Source organism: Lingula anatina, chromosome 8 (genome assembly GCF_051362555.1).
Source record: "Lingula anatina isolate TDL-2025a chromosome 8, LinAna3.0, whole genome shotgun sequence".
Taxonomy (NCBI): domain Eukaryota; kingdom Metazoa; phylum Brachiopoda; class Lingulata; order Lingulida; family Lingulidae; genus Lingula; species Lingula anatina.
In genome coordinates, this window is record NC_141774.1 from 13662040 (window position 1) to 13687018 (window position 24979).

Consider the following 24979-nt stretch of genomic DNA (forward strand, 5'->3'; position numbering starts at 1 on the left):
ACTGATGTCACAATGACATCAAAGAGATAATTTTAAGTTATTAAAACACGATTTTAATCCTTATTTTCATTTATCAGTCAGCAAAATAGGAATAAACTGATAAAAAATTATTTCGAAAAAAATATTCCATATTAAATGTCAAGTCTGTATATATATATATATATATTGTGGTAGGAAAGATAAAACTCTTTTTAAATCGGCTGGCTTTTAGTTTTTTTATTGAACTTAGGTAATGTTAATTACAGTATATAATACTTCTTTTTTACCCCACGCTTACTTCTCTCTCTCACACACACATACAAACACACATAACTACTACTGATGGCTCATCATTTTCATTAATAAATAAGATATTGAAAAGCACAGCATTTTTTCTAACACAAATAGCATTCGATGTCCCTAAAGGACAGATGTCCCCCATTTTTTGATTTACTGTAAATGTAATATTTTACCTGTGAAATTAATAAATTCAATTTCTCATCATTATTTCCAAGAATAATATCCGATGCAGAAATATGAATATTGGCTCCCTTTTCTTCCCTAAACCAGTTTTCGATTTGCTTCCACAATTTTTTTTGCAAGATTACAATCTATGAATAGATGTTCAATTGTTTCCATCCTTGGCTTTTAGTTTTCATTTAATTTAAAATTGATGTAATGTTTGCATGTAGTCCATTCGCCAATAAGCCTAATATATATATATAAAATGTAAAACTATAATATTCAAAATTTTATAAAATTAAAGCAAACTTAAACACGTACACATTTTTGTAGTCTATAAAGCCATAGCAGGAGAGACATGCCCCCCTCCTTTCAGAGTCAAGAAGCAGTGTGATGTGCAGTAGGTGTTGACTCATGTCCAATAAAGTGAACAGTTTTCAGTTTCATGTACTAATATATACATGTATATAAATAACAAGAATAGATGACAGCGAATTATCATACATATATATTCAGCATTAGCTAGATTTAATCATTATTGTGTTAGGTAACCATGGTAACAAGTTAATTAGAATGTATTTCTGAAAATACAGTTGAAGCAATTCACAAATAATGTTTACATCAACATCTCTAAGCGTCCTAATAAAGAAAAAAATGTGGCAGGCCGAGGTTTGGTTGGAAAACCAACATACAAAAATGGACAAGAAAACGTTTAACAGAGGTCACGAGGACAGCAGTTGATAGAAAGAAGTAGAGGGGCCTGGTCCATGGAGTGTACCGACAATCTTCGATAATCGGAGGATCGGGACGATGATGATGATGATGATGAATTCACTATAGTTATTTATAGACATACAACTATCACCTTAATTTAAAACAACTTCTAATTTTCTTCTTTTGAATAATTTTTCAAAGTTCGTTCCATAATTGATGGCTAAATAAACTTTCCCAGAAGTAATGAACATTAGAACATCAGGACCATGGTGGGTTACTCTGTATTATTATTTTTTTTTATTTAAGCTTCCATCATAGGTCGGTTATTTTGTTTTGTACCGATATATAGTCTGAAGATTGTACAATTCGCACCTCTATAACTGCCGACTAACCCCAAACACAATTTGGTATTATCTGTTAGTTATATGGATGTTGTTCAAACAGTGTATAATGTTATTTGGTAGTTATGAAAACTTTTTAAAAATATTTTTATTATGTTTTCCAGGACATTATAAAACGCTTAAAGATATCCACAATATAAAGGTATTATTTTTTCGGACCTTAGCATATCGTTAACGAAAATACACACACTGGACAAAAGAAGTGTCACCCCCTACCTCAGAGTAAAAAAAGTAGGCAGATCTTGGATACTTATAATGCCTGGTCTACTTATAATGTGACTAATGAGTATAAAACCGCTATACCATGGAATTGTATTGTTGGTCTTGTACATGTACAGCAAATGCTATTCCTGTCTTCCTCCAATATGGCAAGATACAGGCAATTATCTAACGGTTATAGGTGCAAGTTATTAACCTGAAGAGGCGGAATATAAGCAATGTCAGAATATCGATAATAATAATAATAATAATAATAATAATTTATTAAGCCAATAAAATACAAATGTATAAAATCGGGAATCTTTTGCCCTGTAGTAGCGCCATTGAAATATAAAGAATGAAAATTAAAATTACATGTTAGAGTTAAAAATAGTTACTGCCGAAGGATAAAAGCTATTTAAAAATCGCTTACTACCCTTAAAAGCTAAGAGTCTCGAATTGCTAGGTAAAAATTTAAAAAGGGTATGGGCTGGATGGGAACTGTCTGTCATTATTGATAATGTTTTCTTTTTAGTCCTGTCTAGATATATAGTATGGACGGGAGTTAGATCTGTTCCAATTACAACCCCTGCAGTTTCGACGATCTTTTCCAACTTGTTCCTCTCCTCCACAGTTGCACGTCCATACCAAACAGTTATTGAATAAGTTAAAATACTCTCTAAAACACACCTGTAAAAGTTCGTTAAAATAAACACATTTCTGGTAAAAGCTTTCAATTTCCTTAAGAAATACATTCGTTGACGTGCCTTTTTCAATAGCTTCGTGATGTTATCGCCCCAGGTTAACCTATTATTCAGCTGAACCCCTAGTAATTTATAATTAGAAACCTGTTCGACCGCTTTACCGTTAACTTCCAAGGGATTTTTACTTATCTGATTTCTTCTGAAGTCTATGATCATTTCTTTTGTTTTGCTCACATTTAATATCAAGTCATTGTCTGTGCACCAATTTACTAAACTTGTAACCGACTGCCTGTATGACATCTCATCATTATGGTGTATCAAGCCGACTAAAGTTGTGTCATCGGCAAACTTCATTAAAAATGTATTTTCCTCCCTCGCCACACAATCATGGGTGAATAACGTATATAAACAAGGTGATAAGACGCAGCCCTGGGGTGTGCCAGTGTTTAAGACTATAGTGTCCGAGAAGTTAAAACCGACTTTTACTGACTGTTTTCTGTTTAAAAGAAAATCTAAAATCCAATTGCAGAGTGCTGTTGGAAAATTAAGATCATCCAAAAGTTTAAAATACAATTTGCTTGGTACAATAGTATTAAATGCTGAGCTATAGTCAACAAATAAAATTCTAACATAGGCATTTTTACAATCGAGATGTTCTAGAACTTTGTGTAAACACGTAGAAAGAGCATCGTCTACACTTCTGTTACTGCGGTAGGCAAATTGGAGTGGATCGAAGCTATTTGGCACTAAAGTTTTAATAAAAGACAAAACAAGTTTTTCGAATATCTTCATAGGCACCGGAGTCAAAGCAACAGGACGAAGATCATTTAAATTCTCTACAGTTTTACTTTTTGGCACAGGTATGATGGTTGCTGTCTTCCATATTTCAGGCACTCTGCACATTTCAATTGACCAGTTGAATATTTCCGCGAACACATCTGAAAGCTGGGCTGCGCATTCCTTTAAAAGTCGTGATGTTATACCGTCAGGGCCTGGAGCTTTCCTAGTGTTTAAAGCCGAGAAATAACACTTGACTTGCCATGATTGAATAGTAAATGGCGGCACGCGCTCCCCTAAGGTTGGTGTGTGGACCTGGGTGTGGTTGGTCCTATCAAAACGAGAATAAAACTCATTCAACTTGTTAGGGAGTGTGGAGTCCTCTGTATCAACGGCACGTCTGGACCCTTTATACTGTGTGACAAGAGCGATATTGTCCCAGAGATCCTTTGCACTATTGGACTGGAATTTCTGTTCGATTTTTGAATTCATCTTTTTCTTTGCTTTTTTGATGGCAATTTTTAGGTCCAATTTTGTTTTACGATATGCTGCAACATTTGTTTCTTTCTCACGGTACGCTTGGTCTTTAGCTTTTATAAGTTTCTTTATGTTCTTGTCAACCCACAGTTTAGTGTTTGGGTATTGCTTAATAGTCCTAGAAGGAATGCAGATCTCTTCACAAAACTTGATGTACTCAGTTACCACTAAAGTGAAGTCATGGATGCTGTTGTCCGATTTAAGGGCTGCCCAATCAGTGAATTCAAAGCAATCATGCAAGCTGTCTATCGCAGACTTTGAGAAGGATTTCACGTTTCGGGATAACGGTTTCGCACTTTTCAACGCAGTTCTGTAGACAGGTATCAGTAATACAGTGCAGTGGTCCGAATTTCCAAGGCTCGATCGCTTGATTGCTTTGTAGGCATTCTTCGTCGCACAATAACAATGGTCCAGTACGTTATTGCCCCTTGTGGGGAATGTAATGTATTGGTGGTAGTTTGGTAGAGCCGATTTCAGGTTAGCCTTATTAAAATCACCTAGGATAATGGAAACGGAGTCTGGGTGGGAGTTTTCCTTTGACGAAATGACTGATGACAAAGTCTTAATAGCATGTTTATTATCCGCCTTGGGGTGAATATAAACGCCCGTGATGAAAATGCATGGAAACTCCCGAGGCAAGTAGAATGGCCTGCATTTGATGGTAATATACTCAAGGTCCGGCGAGCATAAATGGGTCTCAATTTTAACATCCATGCACCATCTGTCATTCACAAGAAAACAAACTCCGCCGCCTTGTTTTTTACCGGTAGACTCTTTATTTCGATCGAGTCTGAATATTGAGAAACCCGGTGGTTGTAAGCAGTCGCTGGGATGATCTTCCGTTAGCCATGTCTCGGTGAAACAATAGACATTGCAGTCTGCATAGTCCCGATAGTTAAATATCCTATAGTTTATTTCCTCTATTTTATTGTAAAGGCTCTGAACATTTGACAGAATAATGCTTGGCAACGGAGTTCTTTGCTTTCTATGCCTTAATTTCACTAGATGCCCTCCTCGCTTACCGCGCTTCCGCCCGTTCTTTGTTTCTCGCTGTGAGGAGGCCCTTGATATTCCGATGTCACGACAGATGTAGTCCAAATTTCCCGCTTGTAATGTCGATAGAGAGGCCGATGGCGCTTGTCGTATTTGGAGCAGATCTTCTCTGGTATATATGAGGATGGCTACCGACGTACTCAACATAAAAACTATATAAAAGAGTAAAAATGTGGACGCTCTACAAAGCCTGTCGCCATTGATCGGCGCCATCTTGAAAAATACAATTGAATTGTTCAGTCAGAACCGTGCAGAGGGTCTGCTCGGTATAGAAACACTGGGTCAAGAGACAAATTGCCTCTGATGGGTCGTCCAAGAAAAAATTACTGGCCGTGAAGACCGACGACTGATTTTGATGTCCAGGTTGTCAAAGTTCGACACTGCTTGTCAGTTGACAACACAGTGGAACACTTTCACACATAAGAATGTGTCTGTGAAAATTGCTAGGCGTCGGTTACATGCTCTGAGAGTGTACAGCAGGGTAGCAAGACTGAAACCTCTTATATCGTTACAAAACAGGCAACGTAGAGTAAACTAGGGTCAACAGGATCTGGAACTGGACAGTTCATGACAATTGGTCCTATATATTTTTTTCTGATGAGTGTCGCTTTGGTCTGACCTCTGATGACAGACGGGCACTATGCTGGCAAACTGCTGGTAAAGCATTTGAACCACATGCACTGAATTTTCGAACCCGGAGCAGCATATTCATCATGGTGTGGGACTGCATCAGCATCCATGGCTTGGGCGAATTGATAGTGGTTAATGGAAACATGAATCACTAAAAATATATCGATGTTTTGGAGTCAGGCTTGCTACCATCTATTACTCACATGTTTGGTGACAGGAATTATCCATTTGTTCACCAGGATGACAATGCTCCTTGTCACAGGCCCAGAGTTGTTGATGATTGGTTTGACCAACAGGACATTCGCAGGGTGATGTGGCCTGCCCAGAGTCCGGATGCAAACATAATAGAAAATGTGTGGAATGATATGTCAAAACTTTTCACAAATGCCCGTCTAACCAGCAGAGAAACTCTGTTATATTCAGTGTTTCATGCTTGGGCCAGCATAAGCCCTGAACGCATCAGACAATTATATGAAACCTTGCCTCGTAGACTGGCACCTATTATTAGGTCACGTGGCTATGCCACTAAGTACTAATTTTGGACTTGAAACTGCATATTTTGGTAGAATGTATATTTAGTTCTCATTTTGTGATTTTTTGTGAAATTTGATGTTAATAATAAAATGATAAAATGATACCAGGAGCATGTCATTCCACAGTCATTTATCTCCCCCATTGTATTGGCACAGTAGGGGTGACACTTCTTTTGTCCAGTGTGTGTAGCATGACCATAACGTTATCCTGTCATTCTCTACCATTACCAGAATATTATCATCTGATAACGTTATGTAAGACGCTATATGTTAGCTATAGCCAATATGTTGAACGTTGGAATAAACTTGTTATTCACTGTTACAACAGTGTTTAGCTCCTAAACACATTTCTAAGAACCTGATTTGTTTCTTTTTCAACGGGTTAAGCTGATAAACACGTTTAGTTCCCAAGCATGCCAAAACATATAATTGATACAATAAATAAATAAATAAATAAATAAATAAATAAGGGATAGTTCAGTTCTTATTTACTGCACTACTGCTGCGTCTCAGCGCAGTTTACGGACGCCTGTTTGTATTTATTTTTATTTTTTTTTATTTTTATTTTATTTTATTTTGTTACCCTGGCTGTTGGTGCTACTGTCTTCCTTGGTTGGTTATAACCCAGTATGCCGTATGAAGTGCTGAAAGCTAACAAACGAAAATACATTTCTCTGTCAGACCAGGAACTTTATCCCTGCTTCAACCCCTTAGTCCTGGGTGCCAAGCAAAGCAGATATCGTTTATAAAATGATACTCTTTATAAGCTCTAACACACCAAACAAATACATAAGTAGCATGTCCACTTTATTTGAATCAAATAAGAAACTAGTTGAAGTGGTTAATATGTGTTACTGAGGATCCACGCTCCATCGAGGCTCGGTTCATGTGTACCTTTAATAAGGAATCAGAATAAAATGCACTTTTATACCTTAAGTAGACCGAAAACATGGCCTTGGCCTAGGCTTGTAGGGAGGTTTTAGGCATTGCTTCCCTCAATTACAGGATTTTGGTCACTACTGTATTTTGGGGTATATTTGGAAAATAACCCTCGTATAACATTCAAAATATCGGAAAAATTAGAAAAACGAAAAGGCCTCCCATATGTATTTTATGGTACATTTGAAAGATAACCTCCACATACCGTTCAAAATTCCAATAATTAAGTAAAACGATGTGAAAGTAATGCAACATATACCTTGTAAAATATGTTTATTTTGCTGACATATTTCACGTCATATTGGACCAAAATGTAAGGGCACTCTTACCTAATCATTCATTTTGTAAGATATGATGCATATATACACCTCCACTTATCTTTTATTTTACAAAAAAAAAAAAAAATAAATAAATAAATAAATAAATAGAAAATAAATAGGGAGCACTGTTTTATACAATGCAAAGAGAAAGGTATTTTTAATCAATCCCAATATTCTTCTCATCGTCTAAACTACATTCGGATATTTTGTTTGTTAACTTACATTCAGTTACACTCATGTTGAACTACACTGTAAAAGCGCCTGTTTTGTCTCATTTTTTTCAACGCGTTTAGCCCCTAAAGGCCCAGTCACAAATCAGTTGCGATGCGTCGGGGATGGGTAAAACCCGGGAAATTTGAACAAAATCTTGAGATAGATCTCACGATTTTGCACCCGTCGGAGGCGCTCTCCGGACGCCTGCGGGTTGTCGCAGATTTTTTAGACATCTCCACACCCGTCGCGGTCCCCAACTTTCAACTTAAAATTTTAAGATTGCTCGCAAGATTTTTCACCCATTTTGGGCATCCCAGACACAATCTCCGATGACCTACGATGCCTTCCGATTAATCGGAGGCGTCCTCCGAATAATCTGAGACTAGTCGCAAGATTCTGTGTGGGATTGGAAAATCAGGTTGAGATTCAATGTCTGCGAGTAGTCTCCGGCGCCCTCCGACTGAATCGAACGCTTTATGTGATCGTCTTCGACGAATCGTACGGTGGAATCGTAGTAAATCGCCGTGTATATAAGGGCGCCTCCAACCGGATCGCTAAAAGTTTGAGACGCTCTTGCTGCAGGAGGCTGTGACAGAAGATTTTGAAGATGCAATCGGAGGCGATCGGAGGCTAATCCCACGATTTTTCGACAAAACCGGGTCAAAATCCTTGAAAAAATCTCAGACAATGTGACTGCTCCACTTTTATTAGGATTATTGCTAGGACTGTTCAAGGATTCTTTATTTTCTACGACGACCCCCGGCCAAAACTAATCCCCGACAGATCGCCGACATTGTGACTGGGCCATAAGCACATTTAGCTCTTTAGCATGTTACACGCTTTTAGCCTGAATGTAGTATGACCCGATTGACGGCTAAATTTACGTAGGGTGTAGGTAGTAGAGTTTAAACATGACAAAAAACATAAGAATCATACAAAAGTTAAAAACGCAACTTCAGGATTATAGGGTTTCGAACTCCCATGAAATTACTTTGAGATAGTACATGTTCTGGATTCATATCGTTCTACTGCCTAACCACTACGTCAGAGAGACGAACCGACAATTCGACGATTTTACGGCGTAATTATATATATGCTCACTAAAGCATAGGCCCCTACTATTCATGTTATTGGCCTTAACCTAGTAGTTATATAAAGGGACGGACATAAAAAAAGGGCGACCCTCCATTTGGCTGACTGATGTAAACGGAATGCAGGTCCGCCAGGAATATAAGTCCTATCCAAATTTATGACAGGAATACAAGTCCCATTAGGGCTACTAATCCTAAGGTACAGTGGTCCGTAGTAACTGAGGTCCATTCTTTTGTATTAGAGATAAAACCTTCACTTTTCAGTGACTACATTTATCATTATTTACACACGTCATTTTATGGTGACGCCAGAAGTGCAAATTCGGGGGAAAATAAAAATAAATCGGTTTTTCGAATATCTCCTTTAATTTCATGGGCAGCCACGAACATCGTTTCAACGCCAATTCCATGACATCATATAGTGCTCCAAAACCCTGCCAGCGGCTATGGTTAAAAGAATGAGTTCAGATTTAACTACTGACAAAATAATAACGCCTTTGTTTAATAAAAAAAATCTTGGATTAGGAGCTCGTAACGCCGAAAAAAAATGAAGCTTATTCATTTGTGGACAACTTTGCCTATTCTCGTAATAATAATAATAATGATAATAATAATAATAATAAAAACAAATCAGGGACGTTATTGTACGCACCATACCATTGTTATCTCACCTCAAATTAGAAAGTTGTTATCTTGACGATAATATACAAAGCAATGGCAATAAAGAATGCAAAGTCTTGTACGTAAACCAAACTGTATCATAATGTACAAATAATATAAACGCACTTCTTAAAACCAATTATCTAAATGTAAATACAATGGCAATAAAGAATGTGAGGTTTTCATCATCCCGCCGTTCCATTAGCTAATGTCTTCATCATCCCGCCGTTCCAATAGCTGTTTTCATCATCCTGCTGTTCCATTGACTGGAAGAAAGATGGATTAAAAAGGTAGTGGTTTCTTAATGGCCGTACGTCTGTTACATTGCCCGGTTGACAGTGATGTCAGTCAACGGATCAAAAACACAAGTAAACCCACCTTTGGTTTACAGTAAAAAAAAATAACAGTGTGAACTATGAAGAGTCCTACATTGGTTGCAGATAAATAAGGTTTACTCAGCTTATAGGCCTGAATTTTAGCCTTTTTGATCCAAAATGATTCAGTATTAGTTATTTTTTTTTAATTAACATTGCAATATTGTGTATTGTGTATATCACGAAACAAGAGTACAACACGACCGACAGATGTTTACCATTTTGAAGTTTTTTCTAGTTTAAAACTGCTGACAGACCCATTTAGTACTATTATTCTTTAAAATAATTTCTCCTCGAGATGTGCGTTTATTACTACTACTACTACACACATGCCTATATACCTGTACACTCTGACACAAACAGGCACGTTGACAGGCAAACAAAACGTATCCTACTTCGCTGTTTCTGTCTCTTTCTTTCTCACAAACGCACACACAGATAGAGATAGAGCACCCGAACACGCAGTCAAATGCACATACCAATTGCTGATGTCATGCAGATAGAGACCTTTTTTACATTAATTTTATTTTACAAGTACCTGTAGGCCCCGCCGGCCGGGTGGATGTCAAGCCATCTTTTTTCCGTTCCTCTTCAGCTTTCTTTTTGAACCTTTCTTTAAGAGTTTTCATGATGTCTCGATATTTCTTATCAAATATGCGCTGTTTTTTGTCCTTCTTTTCTCTCTTCTGAAGCGAAAAAAAGGCTGTATTGCTTAAAGTTCGAAAAAAGGCTCGTCTATCTATCAACAGTCAAGTTATTTCAAATAAGTTTAGCTTTTAAATAATTTTGAAATGTCTTGTAATTTATAATAATGGAATAATACATCTGATTTAATGATAATATAATAATATATGCACTACTAAAATATCGAAATTCTTAATGTAAATAACATGTTAACAGTAGCATTTTATTGATTACACTTTCAGATTATTTCCTCAACAACCCCCTAGTTTTCTATTCTATTTAAGATATTTCAGCTATATTTTTAAGCAATTTTATCTTTATTGAAAGCTCAATAAAAGGTCGACAAGAACGTGCTGGGGTTTAATGTTACCGACAAACATATTTTAATATCACATCGATACGACAGTAAAAACCACTTCTCAAATTTATTTGAAAAAAATTTTTTTCGTTTTAATATTTATATTGAGTTATCAATTTGCTTAGTTTTGTCATCATTCAAGATCATTAAAGCCAGGACACACCTTTTTACTGGGTGCCTCGCATTTCTTGCAGGTGAGGATGTAAAACAACCATTTGGGACTAGGTATTAAGTTAAAGGGTATGGGGAGAGTAGATTCTTCCCCTATATATTCTAACCATAGTCTTGTCCTAGCAGCTTTCCATTCGATGTCTGCGTCGTTCTGTAAATATTTCGAATTAAGGAATTACGGCATTTCTGGTGAATGGAGAGGCTGTGCAAAAATAATTGATCGTGCTTCTTTGATCGTACTTTTAATCATTGAGATTATTTTCTGTATAATACTGCTCCGTTTCCGTTATTATTATTAGTATAATTATTATTATTATTATTATTATGAAACTATAAGACAAAATGCATTATACATTATCGATTGTTTTCAACATCTCATACTTACATGAATGGCTTCAAAAGAGATTGTCATCATAGCAATAAGCATATTGATCAACATAATAACGATGACAATATGGAATATAGCCACCATGATGAATCCCACGATCTCCACAAATGCGTGTTTCATGTGGATTTCTACAGAACTGGAGTCCCCCAAGCCAAAGATGGACCACATGAGGGTGCTAAATGTGTTGAAGAATCTGCAGAAACACGAATGTGCGGGACTTAATGGTCGAATCCAAACAGATATGCAAAAGAACCTTAAACAATGCTTTGCTGAATACAAAATAAAAAAAAATAATAATAAATAAATAAATAAATAAATAAATAAATAATAATAATAATAATAATAATAATAATAATAATAATAATAATAATAATAAAATAAATAAATAGATAAATAAGTGTACACAGAGGTGTTCACCTTTGAATGACATATGGTCAAACTGAACAATACTATTTGTTGTTGTCGTTAAGAAAATAATGAAAAATTAATTTAAAAATACCAATTTTTACAATAAACATACTAGAACCTGTTTTCATAGGGCGTTGGCTACAAATAGTTACCCGTGGAATGCAGAATTAGTCTCCGACCCATCAGGGAGTGTTTGGCCCGCATAGAAGTGGTAGTGGTTGTGCAGTCCAACAGTGAAGGCAATGAACACAATAAGCAGCAAGGCAGCAAAGCGAAAGACATCGTTGATCATCTTGCCTAAAAGTTGACAAGCCACGATTTATTCAAAGAGCATGAGTCACACAAGTCACAATGAGAAAGAATCCGACAAATAAAAAAACTCTCGTTTCAAGATTGACAATACTGTCGCTAGGAGGAAAGAGTGATATAGACCCCTTCCCCACATATTTTAGATCGATCTATCCCTGTGGGGATTCTCACTAGATTATCGGCTAAAGTGTCTGCCCCGCCTACTAAAAACTGTAAGGGTGTAATTAACTACCGTGCACGCTCGGCTGACAGCAATTTAGCGTGAACCCCCAGGGAGTTAGGTCGATCTAGAGTAAATCTATGGGAATGCATTCATACTCTTTTGTCAACTTAATTAACCTTATTGACTAAAGGACACTTATTTATACATGTACGTGTATTATTACCAAAGGCATAATTGCTTTAATCACTGTATACACGCTTACCCAAAACAACTAGAAGTGGTCCGACAGACTCAAAAGTAGGTAAAATGTACACTAGTCTAGAGAAACTAATGATGTTCGCCAACGCAAACAGGGCGTCTGATATTATTTCTGGATCATTTAGTTCCCATTCGAACCGACCTGAAATGCAAGAGTAAAAAAGATACACTTAGAAAATTGTTTATCAAAAACTTTAATAAGTTTATCAAAAACTCTAATAAGATACATGTATAATGGACAATCAACTAAGTTTTTGAATAGAGGATAGGAAACACATACTTACACTATTGAACACAATTAAAATATTTGGAATGAATTACATACTTTGAACCATGCATAGTTCAATTAATTCAGCTACACCAACCTATCTGGTAATAGTATGTGTACGCCTCTGTTGTAGTTTGGTTAACTTCCAATGCGGCTTGTCTTGTTTTGACAATCGAGACTATACGACTGACAAAGGAGGCAAGATAAAACATAACCAAGAGGATATCCAGAATGTTGAAGGCGTTCTGGAAGTAGCGCATTCCCTGCCGACACAACTGCTTTACCTCAGCTAAAAGATAGCCTATAAGATGAAATGCAATATTTAGTGTTTTAAATTTCAATTTAAATTAAACATTAAAATACTCCAGTCAGGGGCAATATACTCATCGGACTAGTAAGTGAGCATTGCTAAATATGAAGTATTATTTTCTTATTCAGAGGTTACTCATTATAAAATATATACAGATGAAAATAATTGATAATTTAGTTTACATTGTAGTAACCGGATTTTGTTGATTATAAATTTGATAGACTAATACTATGACAACCATGTCTCCGAGAAATTGTACCTATTTAATGCTACTGCAGAAAAATCAGATAGATACTGGAATATTAATAATGTTATGGTGTTGGCATTACTTTAAATGTATTTGTGTCTTACCTATCACGTAGAAAAATATTGCATACTCGGACCATCGGAAATCCTTGGCATGAGCGACATTAGCTTTATCATCGGGCAAAAAGTAAATCGTCAGGATCAGAAGAAACGTAAAGTAGGAGAAGCTATGCGTGTAAAATTTGATACAAGGAGTCCTCAAGAACATGTTGTTCCACTTGATGAATTTACTCTACAAAAAGAAAGAAATAATACGCTACACCTTTGTACTAGTGCCAACAATAAAATCAGCGACTGAGACATTTTCAGTTTTCATTCACGAAGAAATTGCGATCATCTAATAGCTTACGTCTACCAACATTCAACAATTAGGCCTACCGTGAAAAAAGTTTTTTTTACAGACCAGTTTAACATGGGTGTTGTGAGTCACCATATGCGACTGCTACAACAAAATATGGTTCGTTCAATCAAACTAAACAAAAAGCTTTCTCTTATGCCCTTTGGACCTTCATTTGTGTATACATAAGCGCCCGAGTCTGTATCGATGCACTTTGAGAGAATGGCAACTGGATTTTACATAAGATAATTACCCTAACGTACGCAGCTTACGCGCTTAACACTGTCAATTATATAAACACCTGCCTATCTCTATAAGTGTACCGGTACTAAATGTAAAAAGGGGTTCAGGAAATGTTTTAACATATGGCAATAAACCTGTTCAACATACCTTCTTCTCCAACGTTTCAAAGGATCCGAACAGAATGTAAGCCAGGAACAGCAGAATCCAAACTGGCAACGCCAGCACGATGAAGATTGTCTTCAGAAAGTTGTTTGTGGTCAGCATTCGACGCCTTATATTAGGATCGACGCCATAAAACACCATCCTTAAGTGCCTCTGGACGTATGGGTGGGCTACAAACTGAAATACGGTTTTAAAGAAGTGGCTTTAATTGCAGCTATCTGCCGAGTAACTATGTGTCTATTCATCTCGGTTTGTCTGTGATTTAATGCCACATGGAATATTCCTCAAACATCAGCCAAAATAATAGTTTCTTGTTACCTCTCTGATCCCTCAATGTTCACAACATACCGCATCTGGAAAAATATGTCATAGCACCTTCATATGGTAGTGCACTAAATCCCCCCTCTAAATAACTTCTGAAGAAACGACTTGAGTGTGGCTTCAGCTTTTCGTTTAGATGAAGCTGTTGCTGACTTATATTTATTTATTTTCAATGGCGTAGTAATGTCTTATTATTTGTGTGATAAAACATATTTCAATGACCAAAAAAGCATAGGTAACACAAGGTTTTACAAGTATTTTTAAGCTTCAAAATATAGGGATCTGCAGAAGAGTCTCAACTAATACACCTCTTCTTAAAACATGCAGTAGTTAATTGTTATGAGGACCATTGTCTTTTACGTTGTACCACAAACACAACCGTTTACTCTCTTGGGATGTTTCTATATCCTTTCAACACTATATCTATATCAAAGGTGCATCCTACCTTCTTGGCTCCTTCGTCCATAACTCTTCGCACTCGCGCTAATTCTGAACACCCATTGGCTGATTTATCCAGGATCAAGGACAGCTCATCTCGACCCCGGACCAGGTCCAGCATCTCCCAGGCAAACGTCTCACATTTCTGGGTCAGTTTAAGATATTCGGACTGTGTGGAATGGAAAAAATAGGATATTACTTAAGTTGCATATTAATAGTTTTGATAATTTAGTTAACATTGTAATAATAGGTATTTGTTGATTACTTTTTTGATAGACATTTATAATTTTACCACAACTTTTTTTTTTGTTATCATAACTTTCTGCTGGGTGGCTGTAACTTTCAAATGCAAACTGTGTGTGTTGATGTGAGTGCTTGCGTGCTTGTGCATGCTTGCGTCTACTTTCACTTTTGGCAAAGCCAAAGTCCACCTACTTATCCAATTCCCATTGGAAATGTCAGAAATCCCCCCAAAATCCCGTAAAAATATCTTAAAGAAATTAACAAACAATTCAGCGTCTCTTTCTGTCAGAAATTATAAGGCAAACATTCTGATTGTATCTTATTATTGTTTTTTTTTTTCAAAATGTTAACAATTTTTTTCACAAAGTACCTTGAACTCTTCATCCTGTTTCGCCATTGTGAACAGTTTTTGTCTAAACTTCAAAGCACTATTTACAGGATCTTTCTGTGTGAGAAGATATGACGATGACGTCATAGCTCTATACGCGTTCACACGATAAAGCGCGTGATTCAGCGTGTCGTTTCGGTCGAGATAACAATCGCAGAAATAATCGTGAGGATCGGTGATTTTCAAGTGCTCCTCATCCTTCAGTAGTTGGCAAACCTCGATGTCGTTCTTCATCGCCGCCTGTAGCATAGGGTTATAGCTTGTATCCTTCACTGATAACGACAACCATTGCTTCAGTGCCAGCTTGATCTCGTCTAGGTTCGCCCCGTCATCTATTGCCTTCCGAAGATTATCTCTACTGTGCATTGGACCTGATGTTTTGCCCGCAGTGGGCTTGTCGGGAGGGTGCTGCGGTCCTTCATCTTCGGAACTTGAGGTAAAACCACAGTCATAGCAAAGGATAAATTCTGAAATATGGGATATGTTTTGCAGCTTTGAATAGCAGTTCGTGCAGCAAAAGAAGACAAATACCCCCCCCCCCCCTAAGAAATGGATTGCTTCATGTTATCTTGTGCTCGGTCTTCTACATCAACATAAGCTTCTTTCGCTGTGCACAATGTATGTTCAAATTGCCCTCAGCTGATACATTCAACTTGAGAAACTCGACAAGAAGGCTTAAAAGAAACACTACAAGAGAAAATACCACCTAAAGCCCTTTGGGTTTACACAAACGATTGAACAATGATGCGGTATTTATTCACGTTTTAGCACCGCTCTTGAGAGAGAGAGAGAGAGAGAGAGAGAGAGAGAGATTGTATGTGGACAATGTTGTGTGGATGGGGAGGACGTGTGTGTGTGTGTGTGTGTGTGTGTGTGTGTGTGTGTAAAAGTGAAAGAGAGAGAGAGAGAAAGAATTAGAAATGCACGAGTACCTAAAATAATAACAACACTTACTCCTTTTTTTAAGCTTTGCTCTATATACGGGTTCTATATTGCCGTACGTCCCTCCATCTCCTAGAGTGGCAGTGATATCTGTGGGTAACCTACTGTGAGGGGCGGCACCAATGGGGGAGGCATAGTCCCCCTCGTCCACGTTCTCAACAGGCGCACGGGGCTCCTCCGGTGAGGGCTGGTCTGAGGGCTTCGACGTTGCAGTCTGGTTGTTTGAAATTTGTGACCGGTCTTTGCTTGGGGGTGGTGGTGGTGGTGACGGTAGAGGGGGGACATGTTGAGGAGCAGCAGCAGGAGGAGGTTTTGAAATCGAGCCGAGGAGGGTTTCGTTAGCCACATCTACTTTGTCACCTGCGCCTCCCCGTCTGCCGCCTATACTTTTACTGGAACTGGAACTGTTTCTGGTAGATGGTGACAGAAGAGGGGGACTGGAGTCGTCAAGTCCCGGGGTTTGCTTAGAGAAATCGGACGGGTTAGTGGTCCTGGCATTAGAATCCCCCAAGTCAAAAGTGGGAGGAATTTGTGCGCTCGGCCCCGGAGCTTCAGTGTCTATAAAACCACGATTATCGAAACTGCTTGTAGCAGTGTGTTCATTTGGTAACTGCTTCACCCCCTTCCGATCAACGCCCGACAAACTGGCGTTCTCAGCGTCATTCCCCTGACTGTCCTGTTGACCTCGCAATGGATCTTCTGCCAGCCCGATTTCCCCTAATTCCACTGCCTCGTCATTTTTCTGTGTTTTTCTATTTGGGAGTTTTCTTTTTAACCATTTTTTTAATCGGGTGACTTTCTCTCCATCCGGGACGTCCTTGCTGGGGATGTTGGATGAAGTCGATGATTTCTCACTACTGTCGCTGTCGTCCTCTGTTTCTGAGATATGTTGTAAAATGTCCGCATCGTCGTGCGAAGAAAAATCGTTTCCCAAGAGAACCACGTCTAAATTCCGTGCAAAGTCACTGCCGAGAGGCCTTTTATTCGCCATCTGGAATTATCTGAAAAAAAAGTTTTTTTTTCTGAAGTTATATCAAGTGTAACGTGACCGCATCAGTTTGTCTCTCAGAATGAAACAGTGAAGTATGATGCTAAGCAAGACACAGTTTAGAAACTTTGACACTGTAAGAGAGAGAAAAAAATAATTATCTGCTTTCGGAAGTAATGTAATGAAACAAAAATTTTAACAATAATAATAAGACTACAATTTGACAGTAAAGCGTATATGTCAATCATATTGAAATTTTACTTTAACTTAAAATGGCAAAATAAGTAATGAGAATACTTTTTATAAGCTTAATCTGAACTTGTATAAATTCAAAAATGAGATTATCAAGGAAAATAGTAAATATCATACTCAAATTATGAACTTAATTGCATATGATTTAGGTGGAGATGTGGAAAATCTTATCGGACACATATACTACAAGTAGAAAAAGTTGTTTCTCAGCATCAAATTGATATAGTAAGAATTGATTATGAACACCCTAAAAGATCAGCTGAAAATACTTAAATGGAAACTCTGGAATCTTCAGATATTGTCACCCTTTTAACATCTGGTAATCTGTTTGAAGCATATCAACAGCATTCTGATACCAATCAGATTGAATCAGATCTAGAAAGTCACTCTGATATTGAGTAAGATCTTAACATGACGGTCCTCTCAAGTGATTCCATATCAAATGGTGAGAGTAAGACAGCAACACCATCTATCTGAAAGAGTTTTCGTGAATGGGCAGTAAAAATTCAAATTCCACAAATAGCTACCGGGGTATGGAAGCCAATTTTGAGACCAGTTATGCCAGAATAACCAAAAGATTATCGCATCGTAACGAAAACACAGCAGTACTATGATGTGTTTTATCAATATGTTTTAACTATGTGTTTAAAATATATATATGGAGATGGTAACATCTATTTTGGAATATTCAAGGGAGTTCAAAGCTTCAGAATTATTTTCAGTTTGGATTACAAATCCACGTGGATGGACTGTCTTTATATAAAAGCACAGGCCATCAGCCTTGACCAATTCTACGAAGTGTGCGAAGTTTCAGATACGTCATAGACGAATATAACGCATTACATCACAATGGGCTTGAATTGGACGGAAAACTTCAGTCAGTGATTTGTGATGCACCTGCTCATGTTTTCGTGAAAAAATGTGAAAACTTACACTGGCAATCATGGCTGTGACAAATGTAAATAACCAGGAAGGTAGTTAGCTAATAAGATTGGACATTCAGAATTAAATTCTACTTTCCGGACAGATTATTATTTTAGAAATCAAACAGACATAAAACACCACAAAGTTCTTCACAACTATTGGATGCACAGGCTGAAACGGTGAACCATTTTCCTCTAGATTATATGCACTTGGTTTGCCTTGGGTTCCCCCAAAAAAATGAAAAAAAGGCTCAGTAGAATTCCGTATTGGACCAAGGGCAGGGACTGAAACACATGTATCTTTAGCATTGTCAAATGAAGGTGAATTTGAAAAACAAACAAACAAACAAAAAAAAATGTCAGAAATTGATATGTGGAAAGCTACAGAATTCAGGCAATTTCTTTTAAATACAGACTCGGACTTTCTCAAAAATATTATCCTTGTCAATTTGTATAAATTTTTTCTGCTGTTATCCATTGGTATGCATTTCCTTTTAAGTGAAACGCTGAATGCTACTAACGATAACTATGCAAAAGAACTACTTGAAATATTTGTGAAACATTACTGTGGAATTTATGGCTGCAAACGAGCAGTTTACAGTGTGCTGGGCATGGCCTTATTCACCTCTCACTCGACGCTCTAAATTATGGTAGTCTGGAAAACGTGAGTTTTTCCATATGGAAACTTTCTCTATCAGACTAGTAAGAAAATTAAAATTTTCGCTCCGACATATGAAGTAATGAAAATACTATCAGAAACAAGACAGCAAAGCTGTCAAATGTACAGACAACAAGAAAGAAAAATAATTCGATCAAGCTGAAAATAAAAGTGTTAACTACTTACTGTTATTCATCATTGCCAGTAAGAAAAACACTTAGCCCTTACACTATGCCTCAATTAATTACCATCAACCTTTTGATGTACCTTCGTCCACAGATCAGGGCCCACTCAAAGTATTTTATACCTAATAGGTGTATTAGAAGGATATTTCGTTATTTCTTGTTGTACTATCCATATGTCAAGGCCCACTCAAAGTGTATTTATGGCTGACAGGCATGCCTAACTGACCTCCGATAGGTATTTGAGTTTATTTAAAATGAGTTTATTTCCATTTGCAACACCTTATTACACAAAACACAAGCACAGATTTACAATTTATTGTAATCAACTAACAAGACTGTTAAGATGCTGAACATGGCAAAATGGCACTTAAACATATCTAAATAATTCAATACTGAGATTGTTATCATGCCTAAATGAATCAGAAAAAAAAAACACTTTAAAAAAAAAACAGCATAATTTTTTGGAAAATTGGATCTTTCAAGCTGATTTTCGAACTTTATCTGTAATCCATGAATATTTATCAGTTCTGTAAGATTGAAGGCAAAAGGTAAAGCAGTTTTAAAAACAGCATCACTTTTTGAAAATGGTCCGATCAGGTTGGTTTTCGAACTTGACCTGTATTTCATAAATACTCATTAGTTCTGTAAGTTTGAAGACAAAATAAAAACCCAATTTTTATTTTATTTGTATAACGGAGGATCGGATGGGCTAAAAAAGCAAAATAGCATAACTTTTGAAAAAAAAAACAAAAAAAAAAAAACGGTCCATGACACACGTATTTCGCAAAAATAACTACAAGGTATGTGACTTAGTGTACCTGGCTGAGTCCAAAGCTAAAACGTTATAAATGAAAATCACCTTTTGTTATTGTCAAAAAAAAAAAAAAAAAAAAAAAAAAATGCTGCTTTCAGTGAAAGGCAAAACGCAGTGTAAGTGAAGGTACCAAGGCCGGCTTAAGCCATTTTAAATGACCATGCAAGTTCCAGCTTGGGTGTCCAATTTGCAGAAATGTGTACGCAGTCCCCTGGGAAGTAAAGGAAGTGTCAGTAAAACAGGAAGAAGTTGGGTGGCCAACCCAAACAAGTGCACATATCCAAGGACCAAACCTGACAAAAATACATGTATGAATAAAGAGGGTAGACCTCACAGGGATATAAGACTTCCCAAGAGATGTGTTGATTGACCGTAATAGACTATGCTCTGAACTTTAAAGTGGCCATTATTATTAATCATGCAGGCTATGAACTTTAAAGTGAACAGTATTGTTAATCAGGTCAAATAAGTTTAGAGTGATTATCATGATTAATTCAGTTTTGAACTTCAGTGTAATATTACTATTTATCAAAGTGACAATGAACTATTGAATGAACCTTATGAATGAACTTAACAGTGACCATGAATTGACTGAATTTCAACTGCTGATTACTTTAAGAATATTTTCAGTGTTAAATGGTTTTACGTGTAAATGTCTAATGAGCCAGATTCCAGGAGGAATCAGTAAACTTAGAGGCGTGGTGTGTAACGATTATGCATAGTCTTATTTCAGGGTCAAATAACTGTAGTAAGTTATAGCCTTATGTTTACTCAGCAAGTCTGGTGTTGAACTTTGAACATTAAATTCGAATGGCTTGTGTCAGTTTACTAAACAGGGGCTTGTTGTGTCTAGAGGAGGGGTTGGCGGTCAACCGTTCACTTTTCCCTGCTTGCCAGTCAAGTTTGCAGTGTAGACAGTTAAAACTCCAGGCAGTAGACAGCGAAATAGCTGGTGCCAGATACATGTACATGTCACTTGTCAAGTGTTCGTAGACAATAAAAGAAGAAAACCACCTGAAGTGTTGTGCGGTTTTCACAGATCAGAGTAAGCCGCACAGGTGGCAGGGATTTAATCTACTTAAAGAAAATCTCGATAAGGTTTTTAAAAAAGAAAAAAAATAACATAAAATAATAATAATAATAATAATAATAATAATAATAATAACTTTGATTAGGGTAAAGACAGAATCTTACAATTTATTTTATGTAAAGTCAACCACATCGAACATCTAAGTCTATCTGATTGGCCTTAACATGTAATTACGCCAGGGGTTTTATTGTTCCAGGTCATTAATCCTCATTTAGTGCAGTCAAATGGTCGTGGGGGAAGGGGAAGGAGGGGCTTCTATCATTATACTGTCTTCATACACAGCACTAAACATGTACCACGTAGGCGGATATCTTGCGTGAGCAAGTGGGGAAAAAAGCCCCTTTATTAAGCAAGGCCTCGCTGTGTTTGAAACTTGTCAGAGACTTAAACAATGTAATCTGAAGATAATGCGGTTACAATGACTTACCCTTGTGAACCTTGTCGTGTTTTAAGCGTGCACAAATCCCATGTCCCTTCGCAGCGCGTACGTTAAGACGTGTATTCCTGAAGCTGATGCCTGCATTCTCTGTGCGTCTTGTACCAACACGACACAATGTACGTGACCTATTTCGACATCAATAAGCGGTTAGCAAGTCCCTGTAACTGTGATACCTACTGGTGTTTCTCTCTCCCGTTCTCTCTCTCTCTCTCTTTATTTTTTTGTGAGTGTGTGTGTGCGTGTGCCTGTCTCTCGCCGTCTGCAGACTTAGTTAAGAGACTCGAGTACACTGAATATAGAACCAATTTGTATTTCAGTCTCACCAGTTTAAACAATCATATAGGCTGGTCCTGAAAAAGGCTTATAAAGTTACTTTCATTTCCTCGGCCAGCTATACTCGGTTTGACACTGGGTTATGATATAAAATACTAGTATATATGACGGTTCATTTCAGGGTGCGGTCGTCCTTCAAAACCAATGGGTCGTGAAATATAAAAGATAGAGCTACACACACTGGACAAAAGAAGTGTCACCCCCTACCACAGAGTAATAAAAGTAGGCAGATCTTGGGTACTTATAATGCCTGGTTTACTTATAATGTGACTAATGAGTATAAAATCGCTATACCATGGAATTGTATTGTTGGTCTTGTACATGTACAGCAAATGTTATTCCTGTCTTCCTCCAATATGGCAAGATACAGGCAATTATCTAACGGTTATAGGTGCAAGTTATTAACCTGAAGAGGCGGAATATAAGCAATGTCAGAATATCGATACAATTGAATTGTTCAGTCAGAACCGTGCAGAGGGTCTGGTCTCGGTATAGAAACACTGGATCAAGAGACAAATTGCCTCTGATGGGTCGTCCAAGAAAAAAATACTGGCCGTGAAGACCGACGACTGATTTTGATGCCCAGGTTGTCAAAGTTCGACACTGCTTGTCAGTTGACAACACAGTGGAACAATTTCACACATAAGTATGTGTCTTTGAAAATTGCTAGGCGTCGGTTACATGCTCTGAGAGTGTACAGCAGGGTAGCAAGACTGAAACCTCTTATATCGTTACAAAACAGGCAACGTAGAGTAAACTAGGGTCAACAGGATCTGGAACTGGACAGTTCATGACAATTGGTCCTATATATTTTTTTCTGATGAGTGTCGCTTTGGTCTGACCTCTGATGACAGACGGGTACAATGCTGAAAAACTGCTGGTAAAGCATTTGAACCACATGCACTGAATTTTCGAACCCGGAGCAGCATATTCATCATGGTGTGGGACTGCATCAGCATCCATGGCTTGGGCGAATTGATAGTGGTTAATGGAAACATGAATCACTAGAAATATATCGATGTTTTGGAGTCAGGCTTGCTACCATCTATTACTCACATGTTTGGTGCCAGAAATTATCCATTTGTTCACCAGGATGACAATGCTCCTTGTCACAGGCCCAGAGCAGTTGCTGATTGGTTTGACCAACAGGACATTCGCAGGGTGATGTGGCCTGCCCAGAGTCCGGATGCAAACATAATAGAAAATGTGTGGAATGATATGTCAAAACTTTTCTCAAATGCCCGTCTAACCAGCAGAGAAACTCTGTTATATTCAGTGTTTCATGCTTGGGCCAGCATAAGCCCTGAACGCATCAGACAATTATATGAAACCTTGCTTCGTAGACTGGCACCTATTATTAGGTCACGTGGCTATGCCACTAAGTACTAATTTTGGACTTGAAACTGCATATTTTGGTAGAATGTATATTTTGTTCTCATTTTGTGATTTTTTGTGAAATTTGATGTTAATAAAATGATACCAGGAGCATATCATTCCACAGTCATTTATCTCCTTCATAGTTTTGGCTCAGTAGGGGTGACACTTCTTTTGTCCAGTGTGTGTAGGCGCGTAAGTCGGCGAAATGTGCAGAAAATGGGCATTTTAGACTTGATGTCAACATTTAATTGGTTTAATGTAATTTTATAAGTGACTTGAATCCCAAAAATCCCCAAATCAACTAACAATATTACTTTTAATAAAATAAATTATTTTGAAGGTTAAGTAACAATATTTTCATATCATAATTGAAACATAATCTACTTTTCTATACTATTGCGGTAAATTTACTATATTGGTGGTCTTTGGGCGATCAATACTTTTTTCTGTTTATTAAAAGGATTTTTCTTATTGCCATATGAAGTTACACTTATATTAGCCCAATAAATATCCTCGAGCTGCCCTTCAATAATCGCAAATAACAATTCTGGACCATCAAGCCACACTTTGCTGCCAAATCGTTTTTTTTTTTTTTTTTTTTTTTGCCTTTGGCTCATAGACTTTAAGCGAACAATTCATTTTATACAACCCCGTACATAAAGGTTCAGTTATACATACGTGCGCCAATCAAAGTGAGTTATAGTAACTTATACAGTGAACTGTTTTACCTGCGTGACAGGAAGAGGATCAAATATGTACACCGGACTGTACTTAAAACCGATAGAGACATCTACTGGTAGCAATATAAAGCAGTCTCAACTAACACAATACTCACAGATGTTCAAAAAACAAAATTACTCACATTATGTTAATTAACTTCAATTTTATGCGGTCGTGACGAGTGCGGCGGCGGGGGATGGGGTTTCAGTTACGTGACTCTCATACTTAACAACCAGACCATTCAGCTGCCAATCTTTCGATAATCCGGGGATCTGTCGCTTGATGGCCTGGAGGCCCTTTCAGTCCTTCTAAAATCTCGCGTAATCTTGCTCGCAGTTTCACATCATAGTGCAACATAGGTGTAGCTGAATATAAGCTAACTAACAAAATATTCGAATGAAGTTGGGCAACGAGAAGGCATTTTATGGAGTAAAGCCTCCCCAACGCGAACCGGTAAGTCTGATTTTGGGCCATTTTCATAAATCTATAGTGATATACTAACCTTGCTCAATGTCTTTTCTTTTCACATATTGTAATTTGACAATTTACTCACTGGATGTAAATTTGCATTTTTAAATTTAAAAACCGCACTAGTGGGAAGTATCCCCCAAGCCCTTAGTTTCGTTACAACTATGGCAAAACAGAGAGTCCGAATGAGGAGATAAATTTCCCCTATTATTTCAGCTAGAAGAATGGTCAGAGAAAGTCAGGAAATATGACATAAAAAATAAAGCGGTTAATCCAGGCACTAAAAAAGGAAGTTGTGTGAGGAGGATAGGGTTGACTATCTACCAAAAGAAGTATATAGTTTTCATATTCATCTACTTGAAAAAGTATGTCTACCTACGGCTGGAGGACACTAATAATATGACAGATAAAGGGTTTTGTCAGTCATGTAGTAACAAGAAGATCCCTCCT

The 24979-nt window shown here is 37.4% G+C and overlaps 1 protein-coding gene across 1 annotated transcript; it reads right to left on the bottom strand.

The window, feature by feature from the left end:
- Nucleotides 1–7420: 7420 nt before the first annotated feature.
- Nucleotides 7421–21786, bottom strand: LOC106154886 (short transient receptor potential channel 7-like). Its single transcript, XM_087019349.1, has 13 exons — nt 21620–21786; nt 16295–17283; nt 15323–15807; nt 14717–14878; nt 13936–14127; nt 13254–13440; nt 12690–12893; nt 12329–12466; nt 11747–11891; nt 11184–11379; nt 10791–10949; nt 10124–10271; nt 7421–9477 (listed from the first exon to the last, which is right to left on the bottom strand). Exons 2-13 carry the CDS (start codon nt 17271–17273, stop codon nt 9458–9460), a joined length of 3015 nt encoding a protein of 1004 aa, XP_086875475.1. The 5' UTR covers nt 17274–17283; nt 21620–21786; the 3' UTR covers nt 7421–9457.
- Nucleotides 21787–24979: the final 3193 nt, after the last annotated feature.